The sequence below is a fragment of the Protopterus annectens genome, chromosome 4.part1 (assembly GCF_019279795.1).
Source record: "Protopterus annectens isolate FY-2018-M chromosome 4.part1, PAN1.0, whole genome shotgun sequence".
Lineage (NCBI taxonomy): Eukaryota > Metazoa > Chordata > Ceratodontiformes > Protopteridae > Protopterus > Protopterus annectens.
Genome location: NC_056734.1, coordinates 154,704,359 through 154,729,743, shown reverse-complemented (window position 1 = coordinate 154,729,743; position 25,385 = coordinate 154,704,359). Strand labels below are relative to the sequence as shown.

The following is a 25,385-nucleotide window of genomic DNA, read 5'->3' as shown; positions in this document are numbered from 1 at the left end:
CACAAATCCATTAAGTACAGAAGTAGTAATTAGGGACCGCCTGCTCAGAGGTGATCTGTGCCTGAAGTATAAAGCCATGTCCAACATGGAATTAACGGACATACTGCACCTCAAGTTTCCAAATCCCATCGAGCTACGTGCTCGAAACACTTGAACCTCAGCACTGAAATAAATAGGACATGCTGGAGGGACAGATTCATAACCCAGAGGCTCCCTTCACTCTGGAATAAAATCCTAGTCCAGGTTAGGCAGAGTCCCTCATTGACTCTCTTCAAGAGGAATCTTGATAAGTGGATGGGAGATCGTAGGTTTACCCCGGGTATCACTTCCGTGTCACTGTTAGACAGAGGCACAGTATACAAACCTCGAAAAAGGGCATAGCAAAATTAATTTAATTTAAAATGGGTGGCGAAAGCAAAACACACTCTGGCTAGACTTAAATGCCCTAGGGGAGATAGCCTAGTATGAACCTATGAACAAATATACAATGGGAAAGCACAACAGCAAATCAAATGCTTCTTACAAAGTGAGGAAACCACCACCCATGCCACTGTTAACAGCATGAATCTGGCTAAATTCCACAGCTTAGAAATTATATGGAAGGAAGGAGGTAAGTGTTGGCTGGACAGGCAAATTGTCACAGTAGGTTTCTCTCAATAAGACCACCTTCTGTACTACCAAAGAACAGTGAAGTCTACCAAAGCTAGACTCACTAGGAATTTGAGTAGTTGCTAGATCAAAACTACCCTACAAGCTGTCCCTTCCCTCACATAATATGAAGTTACAATGTCAGCATGCACTGCATTCTGACAACTGTTTGTGTCCCTGTAGGTCTTTTTGGACTCAGTGTCTGGATGTCTTATCTTTTAGGACTCATGAGTGTCTGGATGCCTTAGTCCACTGAAGTACAAGGCACTGTTCACTCAACAAATGCAGTTTACCTGCCACTCACTAAACTTTACAGGAGGGCCAAATAGCCGAATGTCAAACTACTAGCCTTAAGTGCTGTACTGGGTTCTGCACTCCCATGTTATATTGTTTTGTTGACTGCTGCAATGCTACGCATCACCACTGATGCTCTACACAGACTTAACTTGCACTACATAGTAACTACATACCTTGCTCACTAATTCAGAGCATGTCGACCCCTTCAGATACCTGTGCGTAGTTACAAGCATGAAATATTACGAGTGCCAGTACCACTGTAACTGGGTTGCTAGCTTGCGACAACCCTAAAATACATTATCTGCTTTTACCTTCAACTGGTGTAATGCAAAAGACCAGCAAAAACATGGCTACATTTGGCAAATAAAAGCACCAGAGCTACTACTCCCGCCACTGAGGAACCAGTCAATAAGCAGATCAACATACCTGGAAGCTACAACAGTGGAGAAAGTTAAGTTCAGGAGTGTCCTCCCATGGGGGTGCACATAGCTTACCCTCTTCAAAAATGTATCCAAGTTTCACCAAAAGTGCTTCCTGTGAAACATTTCAGATGTTTTGCTGACAGAAAAATGACTTTATTCTTGGTTGCTACACCACAGCTGTACTACTGCACTTCACACCCCCAATCTAAACTCCTAAACACCACATGACCAGTGCACTTAGTGGGCACTTGAGGCAGTGCACAACTGCATGCTCAGGCACCACCTATCATTTCCAGAACCCACTTGAATGGTGCAGATACATATTAGAACTGAAAGCAAGCTGCTTATTTACCATGTACCCAGGCTGTCCATGCTCAAAATGCACTTAAAACCCTAGTACCCCACCACACACAAGTCAGTTATATCAAGTTAACTGCCCATCAAAGGCTTAGACCCTCCACCACAATATGCATACAATCCTTGTTATACATGCGCAGCAGCAGACAAAAGCTCCACCTGCACGACATTGAGAGAACTAAACTGCCTGCATCTATAAGAAGCTAGAAAGCAACTAGGTATTCAACAGCATCTTGATATCAGCACCACAAAGGATACCAAAAATTTGGCAGTTAAGAGATTAACTACAAGTCAGCCTGGAAGGGAGAAAATAAAATGTCTTTAAACAGTTGCCAGGAAGTACAGTACATCTTGACCTGGCCAATGCCCCTGACAAAATCCACACACTGAAGTTAAAGCTAAAAACATTAAATGGAAACCAGTGCCTGCAGATCACACCATGGACTGACTTCTAAATGTATGCAAGTGACCAGTAGTTTCTCAGAGCTCTGTACTGATCTCCCTTCTTAGCCTTTGCTTTTTTTGCCTGAAGACTTTTAAGTAATGACCAACAGCTAATGGTTTTCAGATAACTGCAAACTGGGGGTTAAGTCACCAGCATCCAACCCCCCCCCCCTCAGAGCCTTAAGCAGTAAGTGCACAGAAACAGGCTCAAACTAAATGCAGTAGTGTGTACCATTACCACAGTAAAATGAAAATGCAGTCAGGGACCTAGGAATGTGGGTTGCTATCCCCTGACAGTCACTTAAATGACAGTCAGAAAACTCATGTGTAGTTCAGCTAACTGTAAAAAGAATACCAAGAGTCACTGGAGAAAGGCAAGTTGGTAAATTACCTACCCGAAGCTTTAGACACCATGCCACTCGCTGCAAACTCAGGGCTCTTAAATAATCATGAAGACACCAGTGTATATAAAAGCAATCACCTGTACAAGGTCAATGTCAGGACAATACTACCAGTGGAGAATTATCCCTCCTTAGTGCACCACATGTCTACCCACTGCCACATAACCTCAGTCTGACCGCCACCTATTTTTACCTCTCAGGCAACCTTCACTAGTGCCAACGTGGAACTTGGGGCATCCTCACTATTTCTTTCTACCTTATTAACACTCTAGTCCTTATTTGGATAGCAATGTTTGCCAAGTTTATAAGGCTGCAAATCATCTTTGTCCACTTGACCTACATGTTCACAGGACTGGAAACACCACAGATAGCGGTTTTAGGGACAGGAATTTTAAAAGGCAAGGGCTGCGACAGTATAACCATCATTAACACACCTATAAAACACTCCAAATCCAACAGATGGGTAACAGAATTCACATCTGACAGTCTCCCAGCCCCTTAAGACAAACACCAATGGCAGTGTCTAGACTTGTATTCCAGCAATAGAATACATCAGTGTACAACATTCCTACTTTAATGAAAGCCACCATAAGTCTTTCTTGGACCATTAGTAGAGCTCCTGCAACCAGTTATAGGAGATGAGGGCCTGCCCTCAAGTGTTTAGCAAGCATGTGATCTTCCTTTTCTAGATTAGAAAAAAAATGTAAGCCTTATGCTTGAAACAAGGAAGGTGACTTACTGATCAACTTGCTTCACCACACTACCCTGTCACCCAAGGCATACGTGGTGCTACTGCAACCCCCACATTATCTACCATATGTGCCTGTTTTACTATGCCATTTCTTAAAATGCAATACAAAATTCTGCTTCATGCACATCACAAATGTTCAGTACACTTTCTTTGGTGAGGTCAAAGTAGGGAGTGTCCCCAGACTTTAATGGATCCACCAAAACACATGCGTGGGTTACCATCCAATAAGTCCATTGACACTACACTCCGTTCAACTGACATTACCAAGGGCACAAAGCTGTGAGCAGACTCAAGATTAGAAAAACCTTTATTAAAATTACACTGCAGAACTTGGTATATCCAAATTGCAACAGAATATTCTTGTAATCTTGAGTTCAGTGAATGGAAAAAGATAAGTTTGCAAAACTACAAACTTCAGACCATCTACGGCCTTTTACATCATGCACCCCCCCCCCCCAAGAACAGAGGGCTACCACAAATACAAGAGAACTTTCCTGAATGCCAAACCCATTACAGCAAGCAAATTGCTAAAGGATAACAGAAACAAGTGAAATGCTCCAAATATTCAAGGCAGACTGTCCCGTTATGCCTTACTTCCTGAGAAGCAGAGCAATGTAGTGCACTACAGGATAAGCGAGGGTTCACCCATGATGCAAGTGTTCTAGTCCTGAGAGTTGCCAAAGATGGGCCTCTACTTTAAAATTACTCACCCAAGTTCCTTATCTGACCCAGCAAGTGACGATTTTTGGATATTTGCACTGAAGGGTTAACAGTTTTTGTCTATTGCATTTATACAATACTATCGCATATTAAAAAGCAGCACACCGAATATTTTAAGATCCTAAAAACCTTAAATACCTACACCAGAAACTAACCAGAAAATGGCCAAATGTGCATTTTAGCCACACCCAAACCAATTTAGAAACACTTAACTTTAAATTTGCTACTAGACTACTGGATTCTTAAGCCATTTCCAGCCTTTTGTGTCAGAATAAGTTATGCAAAATGTTTTTTTCGGCTTTTCCCCAGTTAAGGGTCGCCACAGCAGAACTCCTAACTTAACTTGGAATAAGTTATGCAAAATAAGCACCTAAAATGCTGTCAAGACAAAACGTGCAAGCTTGAAAAAGCCAATTTATATATCAAAATAAAAAAATATACAGCTTGCTTTAAAATGGCACTGTGTAGTCAAGATCTTTGGAGGTTATCCCACGGCCAGGGAATGTGGGCATGTGCAATAGTACAACCCTTGCACAAGCTTCCAAAACCAGTCTCCTGCAATCTTTCCAATGCAACATATGGCATAAAAAGTCCCACTCAAGCATGCAATTAATACCACACACCTTCAAGATTTACATCTAGTGAAACTATACATGGCTGTGGTGAACCAGGATTTCAATAACTAAAGCATTATACCAACAATTTATGCCCTGTAAAAAATGGCAGTATGCCCAACATTCCACTTTTGGGAACAAAGCATTCAGCCATCCCAAAGTGAGACTTGTGGTCCAGAAAAAAAAATTACCCCCCCCCCCCCCCAACACAAACAGGAGCAAGTTACAACACACCAGAATACTTCACAATACATGAATACTCTTCAGTGCTACAGCTATGTTTTGGACGTCATACCACAAATACAACAAAAACACAAATACAACAAAACCAAACCAAGACATTTAGTCTACAACCCTTATTTATCCACTACAACTTTGGAAAACCATACAAACTCTACTACCAAAGTTATTAAAAACAAGTTCAACTTTTGCATTATCCAGAAAATTCTCTGTGGTTTACTGGGAACTCAAAGCAATAGCACAACATCCAAGCAGAACACAAACTTGAAACCAATACAGCATTAGGCCATAACTGGCAGTCTCCAATGGTTTTTCTAAATGCAGCTCATTTTTACCCCATACAACACTAGGGTAAGTAGACACTAAATCAACCTGCATGACCACCTTAAAAATAATCAATCCACTGTTTCCAACTCAAACCACCACAGCATCTAGAAAACATAACCCCCCCCCAAGGTTTTGTACACAGTTAATACAACTTATGTGATGCAGTGATCTTGCCCAACAAGATGTTCTGCAACTGAATCACCTCTTCAAAAATACAATCTCTAGCTATAAAATTTTAAGACGGCCACTCACATTCTGTCATGTGCTCAGACAGACCACAAACCTGGACATCCTATTGCATTAACAGCGACTCCTTCAAGCAACTGCATTCCTAATTACTTTGTGTAGTATAGAAGCCGAAACTGCTTCCCATTTCACATTTTACTGATTAGAGCTACAGCCCACCTTAGACAACTGCTTTTTTAGCAAACCCTTGGATTACCCCCAGCATATCACAAATATTCATTATCAGGGGGCATACCATAACAGCACCTTTTAGGTTTCGCGTAACACACACAGAATATAGAGTTTCATACATATCGCAATCAAATGTTTTGCTATAGTCATTTACTATTGCAGCAAAAACTAATGCTCCACTTCAGTCTACAATAAAATTACACCACATTATTCACCAGCAAACATTAAGATTTGCCAAAACTTGGCATTCCTCTTCCCACAACTAATGGACTTGGGAGTAGGGTTACCACCCGTCCCTCTGAGGGACAGTCCCACTTTGAACAGTTGTCTCTTGCAACAAAACCTAAAAAATGACAAGTGTCCTGAGATTTTAAGACAAAATATATTTGTTTTCTTTAATAGTTGCATAAAAGAGTTATCTTGTATCTGAAACACAACTATATGAAATAGCATAAAAATTAAAATGCTACTAAATAAGCTTTTATTTGGCAAAAAAGTGAAGTTGTCCTTTGCACTAGCCGGGGGTATGTTTTATCCTGCAAAATCTCACATTTCTACAAAAAAATGTCCCACTTTGGGCACCTGAAAAGCTGGCAACCCTACTTGGGAGTGTTATTAGTTGCAGGAATGGCACTTTGCACAACATAGCATCCAAGGCAGTGTCAATACTTTTGAACACTGGCAGTTAACTGAGTCCTTGTTAGGCATGTCTGGATCTTCACCAAAATTAGACTACTGCATACAAACTGCGAAGAAAAACATGAAAAAAGTTGTATACTCTATAGAAGCACAGACTATGCAAATAGAAGAATTACCTTGGCATGACCGTGCTTCCCAGTCTTGGAAGTTGACATATCAACAATCTTGCAAGGACGTCCCTTCAGCAACACATAACCATTTTTACGTAAAGCAGAGCACTGCATTGGGTAAGTCGTAGATGCCCCTGAATCTCCTTGACCGAAATCAAGCTCAGACTCGGCCATGGTAAGAAGAGCCTTCAGGAACTGAAAACAAGACTTAAGTTACTACCTAGATAAAGTGCAACGAGTGATGGCACAGTGCTAATTACAGCAAGCAAAAAAAGCTTTACATTTGTTTACTAATGGAAAAAATAAGGCTCAAAAGAAAGTCACTCAATATCTATAAAACTAAAAGCACATTTAAATGGTGAACCTATTCGTGCTGTCGCATTCTCTGCTGAACAGTTACGAGGCATGTATCGATATAATTTATAAAATCCTTCATGTGATGCTCGTAAATAACACTTCAACAACCAGACCACTCTTCACGCCCTGTACACGTGTCTTGGAGAAATGGGAAGTCAATAGCCAAGCCAACCTGCAAAATTATGCCGCAAAACCTGCGGGCCTGTAGCCTGCGCCCTACGTATGCTAGCACAAGGCAGCACAACGACCCAGAAGCAGACTGCAAGCTGTGTGTCTTAAAAAGTTAAGAATCAAGGAAAACGCCACGCTGGCTACAACCGGGCATTAAGAATACTTCAAATGCTCGAGAATATGGGAATTAAAAACAGCAGCACTACAGTTACTGTCAAATTTTGTTGGTATAGTTTTGAAGTTAGCCTAAACATTCAATTCACTTAATACATAACCATTAAGTCCCAATGTACAAACCACTACAGCGGCCCATTACACTTAAAGAGTTAAAAGGGTGGCGTGTCACCCCAGGTCTAAACAGATCACTTTAAATAACAGTAAAAAATCGACAACACCACACATTAACTGGAAAGCCTAAATGCTTGCAAACATTAGTACTACAACCCCGCCAAGCATTGCAGAATGAGCTATCTGCCCGTAAACAGGGTCAGGTCGCTCCGCTAAAAGTTTGGCAAAACGTTACTTTCTCAACGGTGGATGCCAGGCCGAAGCCATCACAACTCAACCAATACAACATAAAAATAAAAAAATGCTCAATTGCATAAAATCCCCAAACACTATTTTGGAGCGGTCGCCAGCAGTAAATCACTCTTGGGACATCCGCTGGCGTGCTTGTACTTCAATTCACACTTTGGATACCCACATTTTTTTTAGCAGATTATAGCACGCGCTTTTGCGATCTCTTACCTGCTAACAAAAAAGAACGTCACTGCGCAGACGCACCCAATTTCACTGCGGCAGCGGCAAGTAGCTTTAGGGGGGGTGGGTCTAACAAAGGCGGAGAAAGAAAAACTAGAAAAAGCTGTCACACTGGCCTTATTTCTGTGTTATGTACTTAATTCAAAATGCTGCTCCAGAATTCCTGGGCAACGGTTTCAAGAATGACGTCAGGTGTGCGCGCTAGGCAATGAGTATGATAATCTGACATACGAACCCGGAAGCAAAATTTGGCATGTTGGCACTAAAGGAGTTAAACCTAAACCAAATAGCCTATCACTTAAATAACGATTAATCGTTTTTAGAGAATACACTGTAGACAATTGCTTACGAAGTGCACGGGATACTCTTGAAATCAAGGGTAATTGAGTAAAAGATTGTGTCAGGAATTAGATTTTAGCTACTTGGTTATTTTGTAGTTTACAGTGCTGTAGATCCCACAGTTCGTAAATTCGCAAAGGTAATCGTCGCAGTGTCTGCATGCGAATATAAGCAGCTTTGCCTGTTTGAAAAAAAATCATAAAGTAGATTTTAACTGGAGTAGTTACGTGTTCTAGAAGCTGCATGTGTATAAAGTGACAAATTATTTCATTTATTTTTTGATGTTTTGAAGCGAGTTTGTGCAAGCTTATGTATGCCATGTGCGCTTGTTTGAGGAAAGCACTCTCTGTGCAGCTATCTCGAAGTGAAGTTGAAAAAACAATAAGATCTCATTTACTGATACTGAATGTAAATATGTTGTCATCTGGACAGCCTGGTGGTTCATAAGGTTGGAAAGTGGAAGATAGGAAAGAGAAGACTGGAGCAAACAGAAGGACCACATCAACAGGATTGTACTAGAGGTGGAACAAAAGTACTACGTTTTTGGCAGGGGATAGACCCCCCCCCCCGATTTTTTCATATTCTTTTTATATAAGATGGGTATTGTGGAAAGAGAGGGGGACATAGGCCAGATGCTTACGGAAAAGTGAAGGAGTAGATGAAACAACATGAGAAGATGGACGAGAATAATACAGTGGTTTGACGTTGATGTGGCACATAAGACATACAGATGGTAGACTGAAATAAAAGGTGGAGCATGAAGCAGTATGAAGACAATTCTCACCCCGGTCCAGAGGCCCTAAATTATCCCCCCGTGCCTGATGGACCTGCTGAGGAGGACCCCAGCTGTGTGGGGGGAGGCCTGCAGTGGCTTGGTGGTCAGAGACATCAAGAGCAGAAAGTCTTGTACCCCCACTGGAGGAGTTCTTGCATGCTGGCAAAGGCACATCTCCTCTTCTCACTCAATTGCTGCCTTTATCTAGTTGCAATGTTGGCGGCCTTGTAGGATGTCATTCACCAGGGGACCATAAGGCTTGAGCCAGCACCTTGATCCTGTGAAGACATCCCTATCCTGGAATGTACACAGCACGGTGTGCCTGGGAACTGTAGACATGTAGAAAAAGGAACATAAAAGGGAAGAAAAAAATAAAAGAAAGCTGTACTTTCAAGTTGAATTTTCTTGGCATCCATGTCTCAAACACATAATAAGCAGGGTACAATTGGAGGTCCAATCATAATTTTCTATATTATTATTTGACAGCTTCTATGTAGATTGGCTGCAGAGCTTATTGATGGCTCTAATTATTGCTGCACATGTGTTGTGATTCCCACATATAACTATTGGTTCCACTGATTTTTTTTTTCTTTAGCACTTTGCTGCTCTATATGACTTCACCTTGTGGGCCCTGCCCCATTTACCATGGGGTCAGTGTGCTCACCTACTCTACCCCAGATTTTTACCCACTCCCTCTTACTCCAACCTTAAACCTTTCTGTCTTCACCTTCTCCAATAGTCTCAAACTCCACCTTTCCAAATAATCATCTACTTCCTCATATGCAGCCTCAAGCATACATATACTTTTTTAACTACTTCACCTCTACTTTTTCCAGCTCCAGCTTACTCCCACTCAAACCTCATTATCTCAATTTACTATCCTCTCCCCTCATCCTAGCTCATATCCACCATCCTTTCCTCATAGGTTCGTACTAGGCTATCTGCCCTAAGGCATTTATAAGCCTAGCCAGAGTGTATGTGGCTTACACCACCCCTTAGGATGAGAATACTATGCCCTTTTAGGGTTTAGTTTACTATGCCTCTGTCTAGTAGTGACACAGAGATGACCCCCGGGGTAAACCTACGATCTCCCATCCACTCATCAAGATTTCTCTTGAATAGAGTAAGTAAGGGGCTCTGCCTAACATGGACTGGGATTCTGTTCCAGAGTGTAGGGAGCCTCTGGGTTATGAATCTGTCCCTCCAGCACGTCCTATTTATTTCTGTGTTGAGGGTTAAGTCACTTGTTCTCGTGGCTCTGATGGATTTGGATTTTCTGAGGTGGAGCATGTCCATTAATTCAGGATTGGACATGGCCTTGTACGTCAGGCACAGATCACCTCTGAGTAGGCGGTATGCGACTGAATAGAGCTGGAGTTTTTTCAGTTGGGCAGCATATGACATATGTTTAAGACCCTTTATCCTCTTGGTGAGGAACTTTTGGGGTCTTTCCAACTGCTGCAGGTGTCAGGTGAGATACATCCCAAATGGGGCATTGTACTCAATCATTGGCCTGATAAGAGAAGAGTACAGGGGCACAATGACTTCTCTTGATCTAGATGTGAAACCCTTCATGATAAGGTGGGCAATATAGAAGGTCTTCCTAACCACTTTGGCAATGTGAGTGTCAAATGAGAGGTTACTGTCAACCTGGGTCCCTAGGTCCCTGATTACCTCTTCCGTACTTAATGGATTACCGCCTATGTGGTAATTTGTCGGTACCTTGTTTTTCCCAAAGGTTATGACTATACATTTTTTGGCGTTCAGCTTAAGGCCATGGCTCTGGCACCAATTATCCGTTTCTATGAGGCCTCTCTGAAGGATGTTTGTGTCCACTGGAGTATCAATTATGGCGCCCAGTTTCTTCCCACCTCAACTGCTTCCCCACCACCTTTCCCCCCAATAACTCACAATTCCCCATTTGTAGTTTATTTCTATTCTCCATTATAGTATATCATTTACAACTTAAACAAACTTTCCAACCCTGTCCTCATCTTCATCCAATACCCTACTTTCTGTACCGTAATGCGGCTATGTTTTTCATCTATTTTTCCACCACTTCCATGTTTGAACGCCTTCCAGTCGTTTCAGACCATGTTATACTTGCAAATGGTTATCTTATCTCCACTCGTACTCTTGCCTCTCAACACTCTTTTACCCTTATATTTGCATGAGATACATCTGTCATCAATCTGTTAACTTGGATATCCTTTTAACATATATTACTCAGCATCTCTTCACTGAGATGAAATTCAAAATAACATCCAGCCTCTTCTCTTCCACCTATATACATCACAAGTACCATCCACATCATCAAAACCCAGTAATTCTGAAACTATGTCAAAAAATAAAAGCAAAATAAGATTTCTTACTCCTTATCACTATAAGCTATAGACTACCCCATATCCGTACTTATTAGTAGGACTATCTCTGAGGGGAAAATTCCTACCATATGGAAAATATCTCATATAATTCCTTTACATAAAGGGGGCTCCTCTACTGAATTCTCAAACTTTCGACCTATTGCCTTACTGTCCCCATTAGCAAAGATTATGGAAAGATGCATTCACAAACAATTTCTTAACTATCTTCTTCAAAACAGATTACTAGCCAATTGTCAACATGGCTTCAGACCTTCCCATAGCACAACTGCCCTACTCTCTTTCACTGACACCATAAATAACAATAAAACACCTTAGCCATTAAGCCACCCTCCCACTTAAGCCACCCTCCCAATAAAAACAACAATCTTTTATCCTCTGCTCTATTTCTAGACTTGTCAAAAGCTTTTGACATGGTTAACCATAACATACTTCTCGATAAACTAAATCAATATTCTCTTGGCTCACAAGCACTTCAATGGTTTAGGAGCTATCTCCAAAACAGACAACAAGCAGTGCTATGGGAAAACACCCTTTCTTCCTTACTACCAGTAAACATTGGAGTTCCTCAAGGCTCTGTTCTAGGTCCCCTTCTTTTTTCTTTATTTATAAATGACCTACACATGAATACACCTCAAGCCATCTGCATTCAGTATGCTGATGACTCAACTTTAATCTGTTCTGCTAATAATGTCTCCTCCCTACAGTCCCTCACCCAAACAGTCTTCCACAATGTTGAAAAGTGGTTTATGGAGCACTCCCTTCTTCTTAATGCCAAAAAAACAAAACTTCTTCTCTTTACTCCTACTCACAAATCCTCCACACCTTTCTTTACCATCTCCTCTAATAATGCTACTTGTATTAACCCAGATATGACCACGCGCCTACTAGGTGTAACTATTGATAACCGTCTTACTTTTGATGACCATATTAACAATACCATTAAATCAGTTAACAAAAAAATAGGTACTCTCTACCTAATTAAACCCTTTCTTACAGCAGCAGCTAGAAAGACCATTGCCCAGACCCACCTGATCTCTACCCTTTTCTATGCCACTGCTATATATACTAACTTATCAAAGAATAACCTGACCAAACTCTCTACCTGTTATAATAGTATATCTAGATTCATCTCTGCTACTCCCTTAGAACTCACCATTGTCTCAACCTCTTGCAACTTGACTGGTTAGAACTAAATAATCACTTACTCTATCAGCAACTACTTATCGTTCATAAGTCGCTTCACTACCCAGAAGCTACCCCAAGCCTTACAAAACTTATCTCACCTTATAAGAACCTAGCTACTCTATGCTCTGCTAATAAACTTCTAGTAGCCTCTACTAAATCATACAATAAAGCTGGTGACTCATTATTTGCAAACTCTGTTGGGAAAATCTGGAATCAGCTCCCTCAAGAAATAACTAACCTTAACTCCACACCCCTATTCAAAAAACACATCAAAGAATATCTTAAAACTCAGTGGCTTTGTCCTTGTACTAATCCCGACTGAAATTACTTCTCCCTCAGTCCTTCCTTCCCTCTCTATCCACTAACTGTCCCTCTAAATCATATAACTATTTGATGCCAGTTACTTCTTTTATATTATATTTAATACATTTTTTTTTTATCTTCCTTCTGCATGTTTTACCATCTTGTGATATTCTCTTATAAGTTATTATTTTGCCAACTTTAGTATGTTGCATCCTTGAAATTTGTATTGTTAACCAGCTGTTTTTGGTTGACTTACCTTGTGCTTGCTAACTGTTCATTTTTTTTTCTCTTATATTATTACACAAGCCTACCATTGTATTTTGTAATTTGCTTTGCTTTTTTGATGTACATTGTTTTCATACTTTTGGAGCTTTTCTCCCCGGGCCTCTACTGAAAACGGATATATGTCCAGCTAGACTAGCCCGGTCAACAAATGTAAAATAAAAAATAAATAAAAAATTATCACCACATTTCTCTGCAACCCTGGTCCAGTAGATCACTATCAGCCAAACAGATAACCCTCACTCCTCAAGCTAATACCATAGCTGTTCATCCTCAAAAACCTTGCATTTTACATATTTTTTACATCAACATCAGAAGTATTTGCAATAAACTAGTTGAAGTTCATGCATAGCCAACCCAATACTCCCCTGACATAGATGTACTCACAGAGACGTGGCTAAAACCAGATGTCTGATCCACTGGCTATTGTAAGATCTGATAGAATACGTAAAAGAGCAGGAGATGGTGCTATTCTTTGCAAAACCACTCTCGTTAAATCCATCAACTTATAACCCTCCCCAGTTCAACAATGCTGTAATCCTGTTCTCTTAACTCAAACTAAACCATCACAAGTCTTTATGTTTAACAGGCATTTACATTTTCCCAGGTAATAATATTAGTACTAAAGAGAAATTCTTAAAAAAATTAAATTCACTTGCTCTCAGTTGCATCTAACAACCCTGCCATTGCTATAAATTTATATGGTCTGTCACAACTAATTTCCAAACTTCATATGAATTATGGTAAAGTGACAACTATTCACTGAATTTTTATACCATTTCCAGACAAAACTGCATCCTCAGGCACCATGGCTGACTTACTAAGGAACCGATTTACCATCTTCACTAGCAGAAAGCAAATATGTGTCTTCAAACAAACACACATCAAATTAGTCTGCAATCTACCACGCTTCCATAAAGACACTGATGTCTAACCTGAAGCAAATAAATTGGAGTCACCTCAAATATTTCCATATAGATGAAGCTGTATCTGAGTTCAATAATACTTTCTTAAATACTTCAAATGAACTTGCCCCAGTGAGAAAAAAAAATGAGTTCAAGTAATCTCTCACCCTTGGCTATCCAGAAACGCTAATCATGAAATGGAGAGAGAAAGCTTGGAAATCCTGGTCCATGAATAAAACTGAGATAGGCCTTCAGGCTTACAGACAACACAGAAAACATGCAAAATACTACATAAAATCTGCTAAGAAAAACTTTTATACAAATCTCCAAGCTGTACCCTATAGCAACCAACACTTTCTAGTTCTCTATAGATAGTATATTAAATCTTTGTTGTTTTACACAATCTTCTGCTGCAATAACTAGCCACCATGACACATACAACATTGCCAGTCTTTTAACTCCTATTACAATAGCTCAGTCTCCTCTTAACATAGTAACTCAGATCCTCCAACTCGACAAATTCCAATACAATCTGTTTAAGTATCCTCACACTTTCTCTTTGCAACCAATCACTACCTCAGTCATTAAAATACTTCTTGTAAAGTTAAAGCTTACTTCCCTAGTACCTGGCAATCTACCAGATAAATATATTACAAATCTCAGCTGATGCATTAGCCTTCTCAGTATCCATCTTAATAAACCACTCTATCAATGAATCTTATGTCCCCTACTCTGGCACAAATGCTTCTGTCTTTCAAACATTAATTTTGTAACCAGAGAGTCTTCCGAAGTTAAGAAATATCTCAAAAGCTCTCAACAGATCTACCTCAGGATGGATCAGTATAAAAGTAAATCATCAACATATAGTGCTAATGTGAAGGTTTGTCCCCCTATATTATATACCCCTTGAGATTAAATCTGTGCAACCTTTCAGCCAGGGGTTCTATGTAAATGGCAAACAGTAGGGGGGAAGTGGCATCCCTGGCTAATACTTGTCAAAATGGGGAAATGCGGGGAAAGTTTAGAGTCTAATTTTATTTTCACACTAGAACACTAGTAAAGTGTGTCCAAGAAATTTATCATTTCACCTGGGAACCCAAAGTTCCTCAGAACTAAAAAGAGAAACTCCCATTGTACCCAGTTGAACACTATTTCTGCAGCTAAGCTGGTAAGGAGCAGTTATGATTTAGAGCAAGAAGTATCTTCAATTACCAAAGAAGTTTTTATTAGGTTACTTGCTGTGGTTCTGCCTGGAATAAACCCAGTGTGTCCAAGAAATTTATCATTTCACCTGGGAACCCAAAGTTCCTCAGAACTAAAAAGAGAAACTCCCATTGTACCCAGTTGAACACTATTTCTGCAGCTAAGCTGGTAAGGAGCAGTGATGATTTAGAGCAAGAAGTATCTTCAATTACCAAAGAAGTTTTTATTAGGTTACTTGCTGTGGTTCTGCCTGGAATAAACCCAGTATGGTCGGGAGAACCTGGAAGGATAGCAGGTTTGCCAACATGTTGGATAGAATAGCCATAAATAATTTGTAGTCATGGTTAAGTTCTGAAATAGGATGACAGAAGGAGAGCTGAGCCAGGTCCTTGGCAGGTTTCTGAATCAAAGTAATGATGGCCTGTCTCCAAGTGGGTGGGGGATTTCCTGTGGACATAACATAATTTGAGAGATTTGTAAACAGCATAAATGCTGTTAGTGCCTTTCACATAGATTTCCAGTGGTGATAGCCTGTATGAGCCTGTGTTTTTCCCTTTTCTAGTGGTTTATAAGTAATGTGTGCCTTCTGTTGAGTTACCAGTTTCCAGGATGTCTGAGCCTGCTCAGGAGTTAACCTTTTTAGGCTGAGGCATGTTAAAAATTCATGAACCTCATCAAACAAGAATGGATTGTTTTCTCTAACCCGATCTGATGAAGACTTCACATATCCTAGGTAAATGAACTATGTTGCCTGTAAACAAGTCTATTAGCTTTGAAATCCCTCTGAAAGCCCTAATATTTTGCAAGTGGAGAGCTAGGTACCTAAGTGAAGATATGGATGAATCAAAGGTTTTTATCTTTAAAATACACTTCCACTGTTCAATTTTGTAGTATAATTCCTTGATTAAGTTTTCTTGCAGGCTATGCAGGAGATTTTTCTCTAATGGTTTCACTTCCAAGATATATCTACGTTGCACAGCCAGTACGTTCTTCTGGATTGTTTTCTGCTCTTCTCTTAAATTCACTAGCCTGGTCTCAGTAGAGACCCTGAAATATTTTGCTAATGCCATTTTACAAGTATTCCATGCTGCACTCAGCTTATCCTTGAAAGGTGAGATTGAAAGTCTGCATTCTGATTAACAGACCCAGTGATTTGACTAGATTTAGAGCCACTACAAAGATGGTGCTTTAGTTTCCAATACTTCTAAAGAGAGCATGCACTAAGCTGTAGTATTAATGACAAAGAAATATGATATGATAATTGCATTGGGCCATATTTGAGGGAGGTAATGGCATGTCCATGTCCAGTTTAGAATAACATCTTCTCTATCCTGGATAAAGAAGCAAACCTCTGTGATTAATAGGTGTATGAACTATTAGGGAGCTTCAAAACCTTATGAATGTCTTCCATCCCCAACATTTTAAAGTATTTATTTAAGATCTTACTAAAGGGAGGTAGCCACAATAAATGGAGTCCAGAGTGCACTTCATGAATAGCAGACACAGCGCTTCAGTCTCCTCCCCATATCTGGCAAAAATGCTACATTCTTCCTCTTCATAAAGGTGGCAGCTCCACTGAACTCACTAACTACAGACCTATTGATATACTGCCCCTCTTATCTAAGCTATTAGAAAAATGTATAGAGATTCAGCTACTTAGTTACATCACACAATTTTAACCTCTGCTCTCATCTTAGCATGGTTTTCACCCTTAGCACAGCATCATCACTGCCCTCCTTTGCTTTATTAATACAGTAAATATAAGCAGAAATGAAGGAAACCTTGTATCACCATTTTTCTTGACCTTTCTAAAGCTTTCAGTACCATCTCTCATTGCATTCTCCTACAAAAACTTTTACCTAACACTCAGTAACCTGCACTGGCTGGGTTCCATAGCTACCGCTGTAATAGATCACAAGCATTAAGGTGCAATACTGATCTCTCTGCATTCCTTACTACAACTGTCAGTATCCTCCAAGGATCCATTCTTGGCACCATACTCTTTAACATTTGCTTCAATAACTTTGGCAGAAGATATAATAATAATACAATACTCTGGTGACTCATCTCTTATCTGCTCTGCCCAAAACCTTCAAAGAATACAAAAATATAACTCAAGGCCTCCTTATTTCAATAAAAACCTGGCTGGCAAAATCACAGGTACTTCTCAACCAACAAAAAAATCCAGACTAATTATTTTTATTTTTAAACAGCTAAATATTCAAAAATTGCTTTCTCTCTTACCCCTACAAGAATACTAAAATTGAACTTGCCATATGTACCAAATTGCTAGGCATATCTGTGAGGATATCAGATATTGTCATATGTGCTAGCATGTCTGGCTGCAGTTTTGTAAATACTTGTAAATAATTGTAAATTACCCTGTGTTATATATGTCAGTAAGGCGATGATTTTGTAAATACGTTTGTTTATTTATTATTATTTTGGTTTATGTAAAATGTTAGAATTAAACAGTGTTCTTCTAGCTGACCAAATGTACATGTCTTTTAAAAAGAATTCTGAAGGCAGGTTGTACTAGTCAGCTGACCTAGAGTGATGTCATCATGTGTCAGAGCTGAAAGGAGTGGAATCTCCACAGCAGCTGTTTTGTTTACTTTTCAAAAGTCTGAAAAGAGAGAGTAGAATTTTCACAACAGCTTTCTTTGATTTTTAAAACATTCTGCTATAAAAGCAGGTTCTGAGTTAGTTCAGATCAACTGCAGTGTAGTTCAGTTGTATCAGTTAAAAGACACTTGCGAAAAACCACTGAAAGTAACAAAAGAACAGCAGAGGAGTGCTAAAAAAATCCCAGTTCTTTATTGTAAGCACGTTCGTTCATCTACACTGTCCAATGAACTTCTTCAGGCAAAACTCTACCCAATATGCAATGCCTTATATAAGACACTTAATTAGTTAATAAGACAATTAACAAGCTTGCTCAAGTTAATCAAACTGTTAGGTGTTATAAGAAATGCCATTACAAATGAAATTTAAAATGCTAAAAAAGCACAAAGAAATATAAACGTAATTCCTTATATAACACAAACAAAATAAAACAAAACAAGTAAAGATAATACTAAAATGTATGTAGTATCACATTGTGTATGTAGGCAATGCAATGATAAATAAACAGCCTACACTTCCCATCTAAATGTTAAGCTAAAAGAGTGAATCAACTTTACCCCCTTTTTTAAAATAAATCATACACATCCCCAGGATTCACTAATCTTCCATGTAAGACTAGATTAGTCTTACATGGAAGAACCAGTCTAAGAGTAAGACGGCAGCACGCCATGCATATTAATGAGGGTGCGCTGCCTTAACTCTAAGGCTAACACGGAATGTGCACGAGTGCAGGGGGGCATGTCGGACTGCTGAGCAGTCCAAAAATCCACGCCCCTGCAAGTCTGACACTCGGGAAATGTCTACTTACATGAGCGAGTCCGCTTAAATGTGTACATACCCAACACTACACTCCCCCACATTCTAAACCCCTGTACAATTATAAAATGTAAACATTTTTTTTTTTATTTCCGATATAGCTGCCCGTATTTGCGTGGGTTTGCCCATTGCTTAGCTACAGTTAGCAGTTTAGACACTGAAGATGATAATAAGAAACATATATGCAAATTAAGTGAAATAGCGATAGCATAGTGTTAGAGCCTTCGCACAAAGAGGAGGCATTCCCGGTTCGAGTCCCGCCACTCCCCCTTCTATTTTCTGTTGGAAATCTGTATATAAAAATAATTCCTGACATTTATCATTTAAATTTTTGTAAAAAGCATTGAAATGGCCTATGTAGTAGTGAACGAATTTTATATGTGTGTGTGTGTGTGTGTGTGTGTGTGTATATATATATATATATATCTATATATATATATATATCTATATATATATATATATATATATATATATATATATATATATATATATATATATATATATATATATATATATATATAAGAAGGTGAAATGGTTATGCATACTGATGGATGCATAAGTAACGTATCTTAAGCAATGTAAAGCACTGCTAAGCAAAGTTTACCAGTATAAAGCATATTTAAATGTAATTGCTCGCAGCTGAGCACTGCGTTAACTAGCGCAATGGCTTTGTGTGTAGCTGCGCATCATGCCAACTAGCGCAATTGTAGAGCAATGTCAGACAAAGTTGAGCAAAGTCGGCTAAACACAGCTACACCTCCTAGCCGGTCTGGTCAGTAGTAAAATAAAAAAGCAATGACAGGGCTCAAACCCATGATACTGTGTACCATAATCACAGTACTGAACCACTAAGCCATGACAGCATTTCACAACCATGCACTTTCAACACACACATACATATCAATGGAAGTTTACCCATTGCTAAGCAGGTGTGCCTTCAGCTGAGTTTTTTCAAAACTGGCCAATCACAAATAAGTGCAGTAAATGAGGCATATTTAAGCTCCATAGGCAGGAATACTTGCCATAACTGGTTGTAGCTCCCATCTGCAGGCAGCATGGCCGGTGCTGGAGAGGGTTCTCGATTTTGAGTGCAACGTTGGGGCATTGAGGAGTCAAAAGTAATGCTTTGGCTCCTTGTCCATAATCATGAGGATAGACTCCTGCGGGGCCAGTACCAGGGCACCCAATACAAAGCGGAAGCCTGGAACCGTCTAGCTCATGAACTCACCAGTGCCACAGGCATCCCTCAGACTGGTGAGCAGGTCAGACACCACCACTCAGACCTGAAGAGCGCAAGGAGGATCAACTGGACCAGTGGATCCAGGAGGCCCGTGGGATGGAAAATGCCCCACTACTGAGTAAGTAGCCATGGAATTAAGTATGTAAGAATTGCTATTCTAGTCTATACTATGGGTAGGTATGTCTCAATATCACTTCATTTACTTTACAGCTGCAGGTGTCCACGCTGCGAACCAGCAAGGCTATGCAGATAGGCTGCTAAGGCTGCACCACCAGGCAGGTTAGTAATATTCTGCATGTACTGTTATATAAAATAAATGAGAGAGGCTAAAAAAAAGTGTTTTAACCCAATAAATAAAGGTATAATAATTCTTTAATAATTATTCTGCATGTACTGTTATATAAAATAAATGAAAGAGCCTCTACAAAAGTGTTTTAAGTCTTTAATAAAGGTATCATTCCTGGAGTATGTCTGTGTCATTTTCTTTGATATGTTGTACTTTTGCATTATAGAAATAGTACTGTTGTATTAAGGGCTGTTAACCCACACTTGGGTAGGCCCATATAAAGTGGATGAAGGGAGTGCCAGTAGCTTTTAAGCATATTTACAGTCCTCAACTGTTGGTTCATGCCCAGCATGTACAGGTTAATCTGGCACATGAGTAGCTTGGTATTGTGTTCCCCAGAAATGCCAGTGTGCTGCCAGAAATGTAGAGAGATGTTAACATATAACTAATAATTTCACCTGAACATATCTAGATAATTATAGGAAAGTAGAGCTGTCAGTGTACCATCTCAGCAGTAGTGTGTCTGATCAACAAACAAAATATGTAGCAGTAACATCTGCATCCCAGACAGTTTGTATGTCAGATACAGCTCATGTATATAAAGATCTAGCAAAACCCATTTCACAATTTAAGGACAATTGGGTAGTGTAATAATACATGTAGGGGACATATAACTGCAGTTAATAGGAATGTAGTGTAAACTAGAAGGATATATAAGTTGTTAATGGAGCTATCTTTTTCCACCCTACTGTATGTGCATAAAAAATGCAATTCCACACCTCAATGGGTATGTCTAATCTCAAAACATTTGTTGGGACATATGTCCTATTGGTTTATAAATATCTGCATTTATTTCAATGCATGTGCCCTGTTCAAATACTACAATATCGGTGGCCTATTGCCATCAATTAAACCTGCATGCTGTTGTAATGTCCACTGTTGTTCTATATATGCATGTGTTATGCTTGCTGTTCAACTGTTGGAACTCTGGTGTGTTGGGTTAATGGCAATACTTCTGCATGCTGTTATAACTAATTGGGAATGCTGTTGACAGTTACTAACCCATACTTTCATTAAATCCTCCAAAACATGGAACGTATGGGAAGGCCAGTCCCAGCGGACCCACCTCAGCTGGCAATGGCACCTGGCACCAGCAGGTCCGGTGCCCAGCCTGCGACCTCCTCCTCCGTTGGTCCTGTGCCACCTTCAGGTGGAAGCGCTGCAGGGGATGGGGCTTGTCCCCCCCGTGCAAGCATGGGCAGAGGAGGCGACCTATCACCCTCCAAACGGTCCGGGCTGTGGTGCATAGAGAGATCGAGCTTTCTGTCGCTGATCCTTTACGTCAGCTTGAGGCACGAGTGGTGCGACTCACAGGTGAGCCTGCCCCACCTACGCAGCCCCCAGCACAGCCACCCTCTGGGCTGTGAAGGTGCAGTGGTGACTGCCCATGGGTGGGGATTTCAGTTCCACTGTTGCCCATCTGTGGGCTCATGGGCTTGTGATTTCCAAACATCCTTCCCAGTCAATGGTGTTCGCCCACCACATGTCATATTCCTCCCCTGTATGCATCTTGTTTGTCTTGTCTGTTTACCTCCCCAACCTACCTCCACAAATATACCTACTTCCCCTACCCCACATTCCACTCTCACCTGAAAAAAAGAAAAGGGCAATCTGCTCCCCCAAAACAAATTATGCCCCATACATAGCTGCCCATTTTGCACACATGTCCGCTGGACACATAAAATGTAATTTAATTGGCAGTACAACATACTTTGTTGTCCTCACCCCTCTATCAGGGGTGGAAGGTTTCATATTTCCCTCCAAATTTTTTGCTTATGCACAGCTGTTGCTGTTAAAGAAATGGGCAGCTATGGACCTTCCCTACACCCATCCTGCACATCCCAAGCTGTTTTCCCTACTGTCTTTCCCTCTTTGTGCCCCTTTTTCACCACTTTCCTATCTCCCCATTTTCTTTTCTTTCAAAGAAATGAGCGCAGGGGTTAGCAGGAGTAAGTACTTTTAAGCAGTAGTTAGCGGGTTTGCGAGAGTGTGCACTTGTTTGCACTTAGCTAAGCATCATGCAAACCTGCTGACAACTGCTTAAAAGTGCATTAGTTACTCTGTATGTGAGGGCCCTTGTTCTGCTCAGCAGCAAAATAAAACACCTCTGTCAGTCTCGAACCCAGGACCTTGTACACACTACTCTGCATGAAGTACTTTTAAGCAGTAGTTAGTGGGTTTGCGAGAGTGTGCACTTGTTTGCACTTAGCTAAGCATCACGCAAACCTGCTTACAACTGCTTAAAAGTGCATTAGTCACTCTGTATATGAAGGCCCTTGTTCTGCTCAGCAGCAAAATAAAACACCTCTGTCAGTCTCAAACCCAGGACCTTGTATACCCTACACTGCATGAAGTACCACTAAGCCACGGTAGATATACAAATTGGTGCTGAAATAAATATATCATGCATCAGAGTGAGTGAATGTAAAGGAAAAATAGGAATGCCATAACACACAACTTGTTCTGTGGATCTTTACCAGCAGTTGTTGGGGGATTGCATTACATGACTGTGATAAGAGAAGTAATAATTCTAGCAGGAAATAATGTTACAGCAGCACTTTACAACCCACACACAGTATCATAGCAGGACAAACACTGGCATATCTGATTAGGGCAGAGGCCATACCTCCCAACTGTGCCTAATTTTCAGGGATGTTCCTGATTTTGAAACAAATTTTAGCTGTGTCCCTCTGAATCCCTCTGAAAAGTAATGACATTAGCCAGAAAGGTGGTGAATTACACTTAATGAATAATGACAATAAGTAAGAGTTAGACACTGCTTGTACTTCAGAAAAGGTGTATTAATCCATATGCTCTGGTTCTCTCAAAGTCTCAACTTAATGGCACTAATATTTTAAAGGTGTACCTTACTTTTACATACTTTTCCCTGAGTCTGTTCAAATATGTACCCGAGTGTTTGAGAGGCCTGGCAGAGGCAGAAACACACAGGCATGTCAGCTTTTCTGCTGTTACACACTGTGCAAATAGCTTTTGAAGGAGTTCCAGAAGCTTACCCTTATGTAGGAGTACAAGACTGAAATACAAAAGGATGTAGCCATGTATTGGTAGCAACCAACTGTAACAATGCCATTGTTCCAGTGCTGAAAAGACTGGTGTGGTTCACAGACAAAGAATAATAGGCTAACCTCTGGCTACCATGTGGATAAGCCCACAGTTGGGAGCTACGCAGACAGACTACTTGTCTTGATAAACTAACAGGTACACAGCAACCCTTTAAGTCCAGCAAGATAAAATTCGCACAATAATACATAATGCTCTCTGTTCTTCTGCACCCCTAACCAAATGTAGAATATACCTGTGTGTTCAGGGTCTACCAAGGTTGTAGGTAGACATACTCAGTACTGAAATTTGTCCAGTTTTCTTGAGCAGCCTGTGCTAATGTCAACACTAAAAAAGCACAAACTGTTCAGAAGTGAGTAAATTAATATTCACAGTATAGCAGTTCACAAACAATTCATGTGCCAAAGGAATACATCTCAACTAGTTTTGTATGGCAGTTAATTGTACAATTAGAAAAGAAAGTACATACTCCCATGTATCTTGGGTTAGCATTTTGAGGGGTGAGTACACTTCTACACTGACAAGTGTGTACTGGAAGCAGCAACATTCAGGTCTGAGTACAACATTTAAATCACTGGCTTCACCCCTGGCTTCAGATATAAGAACTATATCAACCTTCTGCCTTAAACAATAATGTCCACAGCAAACAAGCATGATCCCCATCTTGGAAAGCTTAAAGGGCCACACCTACCTGAGTTAGCAATTTATAGCATTGGGTTGCTATGACAGTGATTACTGCAATTACCACACAGCAGGCTGCATGCAATTAGCAAATGGTGGCCACCAATTGGTGCAGAGGCCATCACATGCACATGTGCAAATACCTATAAAAGCAGGCTGTAATTGCTGCCAACAAACTCAATCACTCTATTACAGAGACTGAGAGAGAGAGAGAGAGAGACAGACAGACAGACAGTGAAAAGCAAAAGGAAAAAGAAAAATAAATAATACCAACTCATACAAAGGAAAGGTATGTAACAGATATGTATTTACTGGCATGTAGTAGATGTTTTTGAAGAGTACTCTACATAATGTGAACCATTTATATGTGGCAGCAGTACGTATCTATGCACAGATGTCCTGCTTAACTACTGCCATGGACAATTCGGTGTGTACCTGTGGACAGTGGGACATAACTGTGAAATGTGTAGTTCAGCATTAAATGTCAAACATCTGATCCATGTTATCTGTATTCTATACAGCAGTGTGGCCAATGGCTGTTTGGGGGATTAGCGCAAACATTTATATAAACATGGGTGTGACATGGGAGTAACACATGCATGATAGTCGTATTAAAATGTAGCTTAGCATTGGCAACTGCTGTACCAGGCTAGTATGCTAATCGAGCATTTGGAGCTATATATACCCCCTCTAATGTTACAGTGTGTTCACATGTGACACCTGTTCATGTTGCAGCAAGGCCCAACAGTTCAGCTGTGAGGTCCAGGGACTTAACAACAGTGTGGACCTTGTGTGTGTATGGCACACACATAGGGACAGATATATATGTGTCATATATATTAACATCTGTATATGTGCATAGAGCAAAGGACATATTGCACCTGTTTGTGAAGGGTGGACATATATATGTTGGTAAAGGTTGTTATATACATATTTGAATGTAGGTTTTAGTGTGTGACAAACAAGACAGCATACAGTGCTGGTATATGACATGTGGTGGTTAAACACTGTGGGTGTTTTGTTCAGTTTGCAATGTTGCAGCCAGTGAGGCCTGCTAAAGCTATCTGGGCTGTGAACACTTTTAATGCATTTCTCACAAGAATGTGCAATATTATTACATTACTGTATACCTCACATCCTTTGCATAATGTCTGTCTCAACCTTCAACAACTCAAATGGTTAGAACTACAACTCAAATGGTTAGAACTACAAAACCAACTACAATACAATCAACTGGTGATTGCACAAAAAATCCTGCACCATCCTACTAATACTCCTATCCTCTCTAATTTGATCTCCCCATATAAAAATCTTACAACACTTCGCTCAGCTAATAAATTACTTATTGCCAACAGTTTATCTCATAACAAAGCGGGAGAGACACTCTTTTCCAATGTTGTGGGTAGAATCTGGAACAAGCTTCCTAGTACACTCACTTCTCTCTCATCTACACCAATCTTTAAGAAACACCTCAGAGATCACCTAA

The 25,385-nt window shown here is 40.2% G+C and overlaps 1 protein-coding gene across 3 annotated transcripts in view; it reads right to left on the bottom strand.

Moving 5' to 3' along the window:
* Positions 1-7,924, bottom strand: part of EIF5A2 (eukaryotic translation initiation factor 5A2) — a 160,622-nt gene extending 152,698 nt beyond the window's left edge. The window contains exons 1-2 of one of the 3 annotated variants that reach the window (XM_044070059.1): positions 7,723-7,924; positions 6,454-6,642 (exon numbers count right to left, since the gene is read on the bottom strand). In XM_044070059.1, the coding sequence (XP_043925994.1) occupies positions 6,454-6,621 (168 nt within the window). In that variant the 5' untranslated portion in view covers positions 6,622-6,642; positions 7,723-7,924. Of the gene's footprint in view, positions 1-6,453; positions 6,643-7,498; positions 7,568-7,678; positions 7,698-7,722 lie in introns of those variants that run through there. The other 2 variants (XM_044070060.1, XM_044070058.1) reach the window with 2 other exon arrangements.
* Between the last annotated feature and the right edge of the window lie 17,461 nt (positions 7,925-25,385).